This window comes from Vulpes vulpes, chromosome 12 (genome assembly GCF_048418805.1).
Source record: "Vulpes vulpes isolate BD-2025 chromosome 12, VulVul3, whole genome shotgun sequence".
Classification (NCBI taxonomy): domain Eukaryota; kingdom Metazoa; phylum Chordata; class Mammalia; order Carnivora; family Canidae; genus Vulpes; species Vulpes vulpes.
Genome location: NC_132791.1, coordinates 122516982 through 122530188, shown reverse-complemented (window position 1 = coordinate 122530188; position 13207 = coordinate 122516982). Strand labels below are relative to the sequence as shown.

Sequence of the window (13207 nt, the reverse complement as noted above, 5' to 3'; positions counted from 1 at the left end):
CTGGCCAGCCCAGCCTGTGGAGCAGAAAGCCCCGCGGAGACTGGCAGCTGCCCCGACGGCTCGTCACACCATCTCCCCTCTGCCTGCCTTGCTTCACTGAACTCCACCCTGACACTGGACTCGGATAGTGGTCGTGTGGCACCTATGAGATCTCTGCATGGGGTTAAGGCCGGCTGCCCATTCTGCACACCCGCTCCAGGTTAGGAGCCCAGAAGCTTGCCTTGGACTCCGTTCTCGGTTATGAGTTCGGGCAGCGCCAGCCACGGGTAACACCGACAGAAGAGCATTCACGAGAAGCCACATCCCACCCAAAAATGGGCTTTTGTCATCCACCTCCAACTTTCAGGTCAAGCTCCTGGGCATAGGGTCCAAGGGCCTGGGGGTCCTTCTCGGTCCCCAAAGTCCCACAGGGAGACGGTGCCAAGAGAAGGCCAGAGCTCGAGGGCGCTGCTCCAGCTGGCCTCCCTGGGCTCTGATCTGTCCTCAGCAAAGGCCTCTCCCCTCCCAGCATCCAGAGCCAAACTCCGCAGATGGCCCCAGAAGCCCCCCGACTTCTCTCAGTGGTGGGGGGCGGGGGGGGGACACAAGGAGGACAAGCAGCCCCTCCTCACCCAGGAGCTGAGACTCCTGAGCCACACAATGTTCCCCGTCCCCCCCACTGCGGGCTAGTGGGAGCACAGGGGACAGAGGCCAGACATCCTCGGGGCCCGTATGGCTTGGAGTTTGGGAAAAATAAATAAAACTGAAAAAAAAAAAAAAAACCAAGAGTGGAAAGAAGCAAGGGGTGCAGGAGGAGAGGAGACTCCTCGGCCGGTGTCTGCAGGACAGGCGGCTGGACAGGCTGCTGGATGGACGGGAGCGGAGGAAGGGGGTTCAGCCCCACGGCGCCCACAACCGCTATTTACGGATGCTTCGCCTGATGCGAGTCCCCAGACCTGCGCTCGCGGGGAGACTGAACGTCCCTCACAGCTGCTCCTTCCTGCAATAACAGGACTGACATCACTGTTGTCAGGGAAATGGTGTTTTGATTAAAATCATGTGACAGCTACTTCGTGATTCAATAAACAAATCCCCTGTTAACCCTCGCCTGACAGGCCAGTGGCAGCTCCGTGGTCAGAGGCCAGGAGGGCGGCCACGGGGGTTGGGGGGGTTGGGGGGCCCAGCCGCGCCAACACCACCAATGGGCGGCTGAGTTGCCCTGGGCCTGCGGGGCCTCAGCAGCCACGCTGCTCCCTGGCAGGCCCGCGGGGAGCTGGCTGCTCTGCAGGCCCCGGGCAGGCCCCTGGCAGCGCCCCCGCCCTAACTCTCCCTTCGGGGCTGCTCTCCTGGGGCTGCTCTCCTGGAGCGAGCGGCTGCCTGGCCGCCGGCCCTGACTTCCCGCGGCTCCCAGGCCCCGACGAGCGAGCGGCTGAGGCGGGTCCAGGGCCGCGACAGGGACAGTGAGCGAGGGGTTAAGAACGATTCCTGGTTCGCCCTGGATGACTTCCTGGATCACTCACTTGGCGCCGGCCCCTGACACGCAGGGCCCTGCTGGCAGCACTCCGTCCCCTCCCTCTCACCCGGGCCACTTTCCTAGGGTCACACAAAGGCGGGGAAGGCTCCCTGAGTGTCGGGCCAGGGGGTTCTGGGTTAAATCGTCCACAGCCTCGGGCCTCCCGCGGGCCAGGAAGCCCCAGAAGGCAGAACAGGACTGGGGGGAGGTTGGCGCCCCGGGAAAACCAGCGCCTCCCACCCAGGGCTGTGAGGACCGACTGGGCCACCAGGGCCGGTCCCCAGCTACTCCAGGCCCAGGTCAGGGGCGACAGGCCCTCATGGCCCAGCCAGGCGGCCCTGAACTTGTAGAAAGCCCCTCACACCTTTCTTCCCAAGCAGGGCTGCGGGTCGGGCCTAAAAATATGCGACTATCATTCCTGCTCCTTCAGTGAAGGGCTCCTCCCAGGCCGCGCTCCGTGACACCCAAGGGCTGAGGGCTCAGGCTGCGGGGCCACCCAGACCAGCCCCGCGGCACCTCGGCCTGCACAACAGGAAACCGTTCTCATGGCCTCAGTTTACATGAAATGAAGGGAAAGCCACGGGGCCTTAGAACAAGCGTTTCGATGTCAGAGCCTTCACCAAGCAGCCCCACCCCTGCAGGCGCCAGTGCCGGCGGAGGCCGGACCGGGAGGTGCAGCGGGGCTTCCACACGCGGCGGCGCGGCAGCCGCTTCCCTGGCCGCAGCGGACGCTCACACAACACGGGCTGAGCCACGCGGGGGCCACGGACGGGGTCGCCCCACAAATACAGTGTCCTGCCGGTGTATTTCTCCTAGGATTTTCTTAACACGTGTTCTTCTCTCTAGCTGACTGGATCGTAAGGGCGCAGTATGGAACACACACACCATACAAAGTGTGCGCTCACGGGCTGTTGGTGGTGTCAGTAGGCCTCTGGTCAACAGGCTATCAGTAGTAATGTTGGGGGGGGTCAGAAGTTATATGCAGATTTTTGACTGCCCCAGGAAGGGGGGAAGTGCCCCTAATCCACACTGTTCAAGCGTCAACTATATCTGTGAGCCCCCAGGCACCCTCCTAACAGCCCCAGGGCTGTGACCCATACCAGCTCCAATTAACAAACAATGACGCTCAAATTCAAAACGTTTGCACATCTTCTCTAGAGTGGCGGCATCAAATGGGGCTTTGGACCATTACCCAGTAAAAGTGACAGGAACGGTTTTGTCCTTGATCGGACAGGACCACCTGAGCGGAGTTGTAGCAAATATGGAGGGTCTATAGTCTCTGAGCTTAGTGGAAATAACCCATTTCTGTAAGAGCTCTTCCCCAAGCACCCTTGTCCGGTGTGTGAGCCTCGCTGTCTCTGAGTGGGGCGGGGGGGGGGGGGACAGACCTCGAGCCACAGGAGTGACAGAGCTCCGAAATGCCCACCCCTCAGAAATACTCTCAGGACAAAGGACAAGAGAGAGGACAACAGGCTTTAAAAATACACTCCTGGCCCTAAAAGCCGGCCTGTCTCCGCAGGGAGTTAGGGCGCTGCTTCAGTGGCTACCTGCCGGAATGCCAGGCCACGGGACCATGTCCACCTCAGCCCCAGAGGAGGGGATCCAGGTGTCAACAGCACTTACCTTCCCGGTGTCCTCTCCAGGCCCTCTGGGTCTCAGGAAGTGGTTCTTGTCAGCCCCAGGGCTGCTGGGCTCCTCACTGTCCTTCACAGGGAAATCTAGCTTCCTCAGTCTCTGGGCCACCGCTAGAGATACAGACAGCAGTCCAGTAACGCCCCTGACCCTGACCCCCTGACCAGGGCACGGCCCTCCTCAGCCCACCTGCGCCTCCCAGCCAGGACGCCCCCAGCTGGGCAGAGCACAGGAACCTACAAGCGTGTGGTCCCCTGGGCAGAGAAAGCTGGCTCGCCCTAGAACCTTCCTGAGGTGCCTTTCCCTCGAGCGCCATGGAAAGTGTCAGCTCGGGGCTCCCCCGCGTCTTGGTCACTGCCTGCCTGCACACCCCCAACCAGGCAGAAAAGACCTGGATCCTTCCAGAACTGGTAATATCAGCTTCAGAGAACTCTGGAGAAATAAACTACTTGGCTTTTCTACCCAATGAGTAATTAAACTCATCTTCCAGATTTCCATCTCAACTGAACATTATGTAATTTCCTGGAAACAGCAGGTTCACGGAGACAAACGGGCAACAGTGAAACCACCGCGGGTACGAGGACGGGAGACATGTGAGTGACCAGGAAGAAGGGGCAAGGAAAGGATGGAGGCAGGACACACAACAGAGGGAGACTGTCATAGAAGCACAGAGTACCCATCACTTCAGCCTTAAAGTGAGGGTACAACTCCCTCTCCCCTCAGGTTTCCAAGCAGAGATGACAGAGGAGGCTTCAAGAGAAGAGTGCCAGGAGGAAAATCAAGTGTTAGAGGAATTTAAGTAAAGGCAAGAAGGAAGAATTAGCATGCAGTGCGTTTGGCCACCCTGCCCACCATCCCTGGGTGGGACACAGCCACTGTGACTGCTGCAGGAAAGCACCAGATTGTCAACTCTGTGGCAACACAGTGACTAATACATAAGATTGCACCAAGAAAGCATTGCTGGAGCTCCACCACCGGCTCAGGAATGACAGGTCTGTCTCCCCAGAAGGCCTATGCAAGGATCGCAGATGCTTGGATGAGACGGCTCACAGGTCAGGCTGCCGGGCTGAGTCAGGACAAGCCATCCAGCAAAGACCCCTGAGGCCTTGGCTCCCAGTGGCCAAGCTGTGGCATTTCCGGGAGCTGAGGACTCTGACTTCAACAAGCCCTCATTGAAAACCAGACATTAACCAGTGCGTCCTTATGAAACAGGACGTACCTTCAGGTTCCTGTCTTCTTGGCAGCACAGAGGAAAAAGATCTAGTCTCTCAAACCTGTGACAGGTCAACCCCACGCAACATAGGAAGAAACACTAAGGTGGATTCCAGGGTTGAGGAGCCCTCTTTATTGGCATCAGCTTGCTATGTAGGTCTCCACTTCACTTTCCTCATCAAGCAAACAGATGCCAACGTACATCTCAGGCAGCCATGTAAATCCCCACAGAACCGTGGCCGGAGCAGGGGACATGAAGAAGGATGACCCAAAGCTTAAGGGCTGCAGAATCTTTCTGCTGTGCTGAGGGAGAATGGGATGTAGTGTGGTACCTTCGATGACTTGTTCCCGCATGTAACACATCAGAGGGACAGATTTTAGAGATTTGTTAAACAAATTTTTATTGAGTACCTACTATGTACACCAGACACTGGTCTAGGTGCTGGCAATACAGCAGAAGACAGAAGAGACAAAAATCCCTGCCCTTACAGAGTTCTTGGAGCCACCACTCTAGTGATATCAAGTTAGGAAAACGGATCCGTGGTTAATATGACAAGAATAGTTCCCCCTGAGTAATACAACAGATTCCCTATTGCTTGAGATACGAAGAGTGAATGAAGTCCCTAAAGGGTCACCCAAAAAGAGCCTCCTTAGCTCCCAGACTCATGTCTGAGAAAGCCAGGGCTCCTGTCTCCTCTTCACCAAAGTCTTAGAAGGAGAGGCCAACACTTAAGGGCTTCCGAATGGGTATATCTGAAGTCTAAAGAACATTTAAAAGTCCATCCCAAAACCAATGGTATTTCCAACCAAAGAGTAAAGCAACAGTTGTCCAAGTTTGTTTCAAGAATCAAGACAATAGTCTCTCAAATATGCAGTTCACTGAAGTGGACCATAACCTAGAGATAGTAAAAAACAGAAGAACCCCAACACTAAAATTAAATGTTTATAGCATAATATTAAAATGAAAATGTAGGAATACATTTAATCCTTGGCCCAAAAAGTAATAAAATAGACACTTCCTATAAGGTTGGCTGGCAGTTTCAAATGCAGGCAGATGATGTGTGATTTAAAACGTTCGGTTTCTCTAAGGTAAGACAAACCTGGAAACATCTGGTCAAACTTGGTTTCATGTAACAATTTCATGTACAAAGTTAAACAGAACATGACTCCCTGGCTCACTGAATGAATTAAAAAACCAAAATGGAAACAAGGAAACCACAAAGCAACATACAAGGAGCAAAAAATAAGCTACAATAAAACCTCATTAATTAGACTTCATTAGGACAAGGCCAGTTTGAGTAGGTGAAAAATATAATTAAATCTAAAAGAAAAAATATGTATATTTTCTATGAAATACATACGTATATATTTCAGAGATAGAGTATAATACATCTTTAAAAGGGTGTGGCCTGTAGAAATCCCCAGGAAGGTATTTTAATACAACTGAAGAGTGCTCAGTAACTGGCGTAACAACTGGTAAAAGGGTGCTGTTTAAAATGGCTTCAGTAGTTCAGATACAACAGGTTGCCTTACATACTGTTAATTTGCTCCAGCAAACCCTTCAGCTTAACTCATTATCTTAAATTCCAGGAGGAATTAATGAGGTTTTACCGTGGACATAGCACAAACACTGCAAATGGTGGGTGGCCAGCATCACCGATTCTGGAACACTGGTACTGAAGCCACAGCACCAAGGACCAGATGTCAACACGCCGGACACAGAGCCAGGCAGAGAGCAGGAAATCCTCAGGATACTCTACCAGCACTTTCTCTACTCATCAGAAACATCAAACAGTAATCTTACGATGAAGCCATGAAACTACTGCATGTTAGGAGGCACTACATTTTGTGTTTCTCAGCAGAGAGAAGGAGGGAGCGAAGTGTTTCGGACGCACTCACGGTGCTGCGCCACTGGCGCCCAGGTCAGTTTCAACATGTGAGCACCAAGATGCATCCGTACTCCAGGTTTCTGAATGACATGATTACAGTAAAAATCAAGCAAATAAAAACCAAAACATCCAATACATGAACCCTGAGCTTCTACACCCCCTTCCATGTGAGATGCTAATGCAGACCATCATGATCCAGGAAAATATGGCTTTCCCTACATGCATCTCCATGTGTCTCCCAAATAGAGTGTTTATAAAATAAGTTATTCTGAACCATGTACACTGACTTTGGAATGATGGAGAGACACACAAATATATGTAAACGTCAAGAGAATCACTCCACTCCCTGTCTGGGTCCAAACCCACCCGAGCTTGGTGGGAATAATAAGTGGCCAGGGCCTGATGAAGCAGTGAGATGCAGGAGCCCACACGGTGCCAGGGGAATCAGGAGGAAGACAATCAAGAAATGACTGTACCAAGTATCAGGAACTGGTCACAAACAGTAAAATGCTTCAAAAATAATTATTCCAAAAAAGATGACGAATAAAAATCCCAGTTCATCTTTAGAAAGAATCAAGTCACTGAAATTTGATCTCTTGTAAGCTGCTGCCATCTGCTTGGATGAGGTCTTGAAGGTTCTCCACTTTTTCTCCACCCAGTTTAAGAACAGAGGGACTAGAACTCTGTGATAAGAATTTAGTAAAAGTCCTTTCCCTCCTGTTCCTCATTATGCCAACGCAAGCACTGGAAAATTCCAAACAAAATCAAGTTAGTGGTACAGAAAGTTTATGAACCGTCTACGTGAATATTAGTATGACAATAAATGATGCAAGAGCATGAGACTCTGAACTTCTCACTGCGGTCAGTTTCTTTACTCTGCCAAGTTCATCGAGTTAAAAACTTTAAACACGAAAAAAAAAAAAAACACTTTAAACACGCATTGAAATCCAAACAACAAACTGTTCTTCCACCAGCAAGAGTCCTACTTCTACCCAGCCCTCTACTGCGACTCAGAAAGTGGCCTGCTTCATGGCGGGCCAGGAAGGTTCCACCCCGAGGGGCATGGCATCCTAGCAGCCCCCCACCCCTGCTCCGAAACATGCATCACCTGCCCACCTCACTCGCTCACACCCCACTAACCAGGGCAGGACAGAACACAGAAAGACTTACCACTTATGGCTTCCTGTGCAAAGTATTTGACATCCATGTCCTCATCTTGACCTAACTTCTGTAGCACTGGCTTCACTTCCTCCTGCAGAGCACTAAAATCCAACAATATTGTCTGTGAGAGGCATCCTCTGGGCCAGATAAATACTATAGGGTATATATAGTCTCTGGTCATTTATGAAGTTTAAAATTAAAAAAAAAAAATGTAAATGTTTATAATATATACCTGACAAGTACTAAGTATTCTAAACCCTCAAGAGACTTAGCTCCAGACAATGATCTACACATAGAGCTTCGACACAAATGACAGTCACACCCTCAGAAATGCTTGTCCAATTACTTCCTTTTACACGAACCCCTACCTTAGGTCAAGTGAAAAATCACTAAACTTAGGCTCTGCTATTACTCCCCACTTAAAAGGTAAACACTTAAATCTACTTCTTAAATAAGACTAATATTGAAATCTTACTCAGTATCTAGAATTGGTCCAATTTTCTGAAGAGATTTGGCCACATTGAAACGGACATTTGCTACTTGGTCTCCTGCCATTTTCAACACGATAGGCAACATCTGCTTAGTGGTGATTTCCTGCCCGCAGGCTTCAGACAGCGCCTTGGAAAAGAATTAAGACAGCACATTTAAAACACTTTCAGGTTTCGTTTTTTGTTAAAGATTTATTTATTTGAAAGAGAGAGAGAGTGCGAGCATGCATGGGGAGAGGGAAAGGGGGAGAAGCAAAGAGGATCTCAAGCAGACTCCTGGCTGAGTACAGAGCCCAACTCGAGGCTCGATCCCCCGGTCCCAAGATCATGACCTGAGCTGAAACTGAAAGTTAGACACTTAACCAACAGAGCCACCCAGATGCTCCTAAAACACTTTCATGTTTTTAAATATCTCCAAACCCAAAAAGCCAAATGAGTAACTTAAAAAGAAAGTAAGTGACCAACAGGTAAATGTTTCTAGTCTGAGCATCTGAATGAGGGATACAAGGTAACATTTAAAGAATTAAACCAGAATTCACCACTGATTTGACTACTGCTTTTTTCTCTCTTTTTTTAAATTTTTTTTTTTATTTTATTTATTCATGATAGGCACACAGTGAGAGAGAGAGAGAGAGGCAGAGACACAGGCAGAGGGAGAAGCAGGCTCCATGCACCGGGAGCCCGACGTGGGACTCGATCCCGGGTCTCCGGGATCGTGCCCTAGGCCAAAGGCAGGTGCTAAACTGCTGCGCCACCCAGGGATCCCCTCCCTCTTCTTTTAAAGATTTATTTATTCACGAGACACACAGAGAAAAAGCCATACACACAGGGAGAGGGAGAAGCAGGCTCCATGCAGGGAGCCCGATGTGGGACAAGATCCCAGGACTCCAGGATCGTAACCTGAGCCAAAGGCAGATGCTCAACCACCGAGCCACCCAGGCACCCTTAACTACTGCTTTTATTTATTTATTTATTTATTTATTTATTTATTTATTTATTTATTTACTTACTTACTTACTTACTTATTTATTTATGAATTTTTTTTAACTACTGCTTTTAACATGAATTTAAAAACTGACATTTTCTCCCATCAACTAACTGAATTAATCAGTATAAGAAACAGGTTTCAAACAGAACACAACAGATTCAGATTTCAGAAATACAGCCCCAAATAACTCCTGTAGCAGTAGAGCTTAGCAGTAAAAGATGTGTAATACTTACATTAATGCAGAATAAAGTGGTCATTCTGTGCAAGTAATTAGGATCATTTGCCATTACTAGCACTTTGGGAACGATGGTATTCTGGGCCCACTCTGTACCAAACTTCTGAACAAGTTTCATGAGGTTGTTGGTGGCAGCTTCCCGGATGGCGTACACTGGCAGAAGAGGTGATAGAGCACATGGTCATGCTGCTCACATCATAAGCATAACCTATTTTACTGACATTATCATCGAAGGGGGCCCCAAAATGCTCTCCACAAACACCCCAAATTTACTCTTACTACAATGGCAAACGTGCTCAGATAGAACTCCTAATATACTGATTTGGTCTTTCATAGTTTAAAAATGTCTATGTTCAGGGTGCCTGGGTGGTTCAGTAGTTGACATTTGGCTCAGGTTGTGATCAGGGTCCTGGGATCGAGTTCCGCATCAGGCTCCCCATAGGGAACCTGCTTCTCCCTCTGCCTCTCTTCTCTGTGTCTCTCATGAATAAATAAAATCTTTAAAAAAAAAAAAAAAGAAAGAAAGAAAGAAAAATAAAAATGTCTATGTCCAAGGAAAAGGAGCTCAGGAGCTCATTAGAGGCAACACTAGTTAACAAATACTGAGTGTCTACAAGGTGCCAGGCATTACAGGAATAATACAGAAGATACCCCCCACACACTCTCAGAGGAGAGAAAGCTAATGCCTTTCGAGGAGTCACATGGATCAGAGTGATCAGCATGAAGCATATGTACAAAGATCATGAGGGCCGGAGGAGTTCAGAGAAGAGAGAACAGAGGGGTCCAGGAAGCTTCAGGAAAGAGACGCCTTGCTCTGGGCCTTGGACATTAAGGAGAATTTGTATAAGTGGAGGAAAGAGGGGAGGTATTCTTGGAGAGGACAGACACACATGGAGCAGGGCACGAGGGAAAGCTGTAGTAAGCAAGGCTGCGAGGCTGGACAGTCAGGGGACTCGGAACAGAGCACTGTGGAAGCTAAATTTAGAGTTTGTAAGAAAAACAATGAGTTTTTAAAGCAGAATTGTGACCCGATGACCAATGTGGTATTTAAGCAAGATTATTCCAGCAGCAGCAAGAACATCAGAGGAGAGAAAGCCAGCAGGGAGGTCACACAGAAGCCACTGTGGTCACCTGCACGTCAGCAAATAAAAACCTCAGAACCATTCGCCTCTTTTCCCTTAAAAGGTTTATGTGGAAACATGTCAAGTATCATCTGTGAATAAATGTGTGCGCTTTAACATCTAGCAATTCCCTGTAAGATTTATCAAGGATATCATAAATCTAGATAATGAAAGCCCGAGCTACTATTTTCTCAACAACGCACTGGGGTACACAGCAGCAACAGTCAGGCCCGCTGCAGCTTCCTTTCCCAGGTCCTGTAAGACTCAAACCTTGGGCTTGGATAACAAATCCAGGGCAGTGGGTGCTGATTCCTGTTTCTACTTCCCTCTCCAGGTAGGCCACCCTTCCAGGTAATAGGATGGACAAGGAGAGCTATCCAAGCTGCAGTCCTCATCCTGGACAATTTATAGAAGGCTTCCAGGCAGGAAATATCTACTCTCCCCAGTCCACAGATCCTTTTGGGCAATGCCACTGCTAAGAATAAGAAAGGCAGCATAGCCGAGGAACTACATAATTTATTACTGACATGAAACCTGACCAACGTCTATGGGAGAAGCAACCTGTCAGTGATAGCAGAAGCGCTCCCCACAGAGCAGACGAGTCAACTGCTTTACCCACCACACTAATCCCCTCCCTTTACCTTCAGGGTCTTGGTCTTTGGCACAGTCCCCTTCCAGCTCCTCCCGTAGGGTGAGGCTTCCTAAAGCATCTGTGTCTTGTCTAATTCTGGTTTTTAATTTGCTAGAGATTTTTCTCACCTCAATGCCATGACCATAGGAAGGGATCTCAATGCCAGAGTAACCAGAGACCACACATGTGCTCTGCCTTGGCCCAGACCTCAGCTGTACTCAACTGTACTTGGCCAGATGCCTACTATGTTCTTGACTCCTCTCAATTTTGTGCCAAACGAATGCCAACCATTCCAGAGCTTGGCCTATTTTCTCCTCTTGTTTTGTCTCTCTCCCTATCCTCTCAAGGTCTGATGGACTCGCAAGGTTCCTCTGAATGCCTAACACACTCCATATGCTCACTCTGATTCTTTATCCTTTCTCCTAGAAGAGATAAATTCCCCTTCTAAATTCCTAAATACTGTCCACTCAACCTCAGAAAAAGAGGTGGCACTTTCTTCCTTATACTACTCCAGATTTTTCACAATATTCTCTATTTTTTATTTTTAAAGATTTTATTTATTCATGAGAGATACAGAGAGAGGCAGAGACACAGGCAGAGGGAGGAGCAGGCTCCATTGTAGGGAGGCCGATACGGGACTCGATCCTGGGACTCCGGAATCACGCCCTGAGCTGAAAGCAGACGCTCAACCGCTGAGCCACCCAGGTGTCCCCATGATATTCTTTTAGTAGTTTAGTAACCAGGAAAAAAAGTTTCAAAAATGTTAACTGATCAGTGATCACTACAAAGTAGTTATCTACGATGCAAAACAAAGACAACAACAAAAAACCCATATGATTAATTAAATACAGAATAATTTCACAGCTGGCAATTCACTGATTCAAAGAATGTGGAAACACCAATTAAGTTATGCTAGCGTGCTGCTGCAGGAAAAAGAACAAGGGTCTCTTACTCCCAAACTGGAGGGAAAACATCTACAAAGTGAGGAAGGAGTAACTGACTCCTACAGACAGAGCAATCTTACATAGAAAGGATGTCAGGAACTCAATTCTTTGTGGAACATTAGGACTTTAAAAGTTCCTCAGAATTTATCCAAAATGCAAGCTTTCAAAATAATAATAATAATAATAATAATACATAGAATGACCCACTGGGATGTATCCTTCCCACTAATGTTAAATATGTATCAGAAATAACATAAACATTATTTTCCCTAAAGAAAAGAAATTTCTTTCCTGTGATTTACTAAACCTAACTTTCATTTAAAAGAAAAAAAAATGAAAAAAAAATAAAAAAGAAAAAAATAAAAGAAAAAAAAAATGGCCATAAAAAGGTAACTTCTTTAGAGGACATGAAAAAAGTCCTCACATCTTTTTTGAAAACACTGAAATTACCTGCATATATATGCTTTTACAAGATTTGCACATTTCTCTTTCACACTTTCCTCCTCACTGTCTTAACCTCATGATCTTCCACATGACCCAAAAATGCCCTTAATGAAACCACCTCGGTGTACAAGCAGACACAAGTATCCCACTCCTCCCAAATATCCAGGTGTAAGCATAGCCAGTGAACAGAGATACTTTCAACACATCAAGTCTATATAAGGGTTGTGGAACTGAAACAGGATGCCCAGCAGATGCACCAAAATATGGAACCAAAGCTCACCCAGGACACTGTAAGCCCCCAGGGCCTCATGTGAACAGCTGTCAGACCACACTGAAGTTGCCAGGCCTGGACACAGGGCCTGGGCAGTGAATCTCGCTGGTACAGAGGGCACCCCACCCTCCCACCCATCACTGCCTGGCAGACAGGAGGAGATACGCAGACCTGAGACCTTGGCAAAAAGTTAGCTGCTAACAAGTTAACATGTAAGGTGGTTATACAGAAAACATCCATTGCCTCGTCTATCTTGATAAGCAGCTCTCACTAACAGTTTGTGGCACTAGAAGAGAAGGATTCTGTGATTGTTAAATTATGTCATAAATATAAAAAGAAGAGAAATTATTTTAAAACATATTTTCTAAAACAGGTGTTGCACCCGACCCTGCCTGAGCCTGAGGCCTCAGCAGCAGCCAGGGTACAATTAGCCTGCCTTTCACCAAAACCAGAAATCTGGGCCCCCTTTGTCCTCAGCAATAGCTGGCATCTCCTACCCCTAGACTCCTTTACTGCACCACTGTACACCTCCCTCTCTAAGTCACCTCAAAGAGGCCAAATAGAGACTTCACCCCACCTCTGACCAGATGCCAATCCCTATCTAGCCCAGTCTATGATGACTAAAAAACTCCAGTGCCATGGTCGAGCAGAAGACTGTGGGATAAGGCAGGAGTGTATATATTAAAAAAGTCTGAAAAT

At 48.0% G+C, this 13207-nt stretch overlaps 1 protein-coding gene across 7 annotated transcripts in view; it reads right to left on the bottom strand.

Annotated features, from left to right (window-relative positions):
* PPP2R1B (protein phosphatase 2 scaffold subunit Abeta) overlaps positions 1 to 13207 on the bottom strand; it is a 71702-nt gene that overhangs the window by 43309 nt on the left and 15186 nt on the right. For 4 of the 7 annotated variants that reach the window (XM_072729834.1, XM_072729833.1, XM_072729832.1 and 1 more), the window contains exons 12-15: positions 9096 to 9250; positions 7862 to 8004; positions 7396 to 7487; positions 3116 to 3237 (exon numbers count right to left, since the gene is read on the bottom strand). In XM_072729834.1, the coding sequence (XP_072585935.1) occupies positions 3116 to 3237; positions 7396 to 7487; positions 7862 to 8004; positions 9096 to 9250 (512 nt within the window). Of the gene's footprint in view, positions 1 to 3013; positions 3238 to 4711; positions 6970 to 7395; positions 7488 to 7861; positions 8005 to 9095; positions 9251 to 13207 lie in introns of those variants that run through there. The other 3 variants (XM_026006814.2, XM_072729836.1, XM_072729831.1) reach the window with 2 other exon arrangements.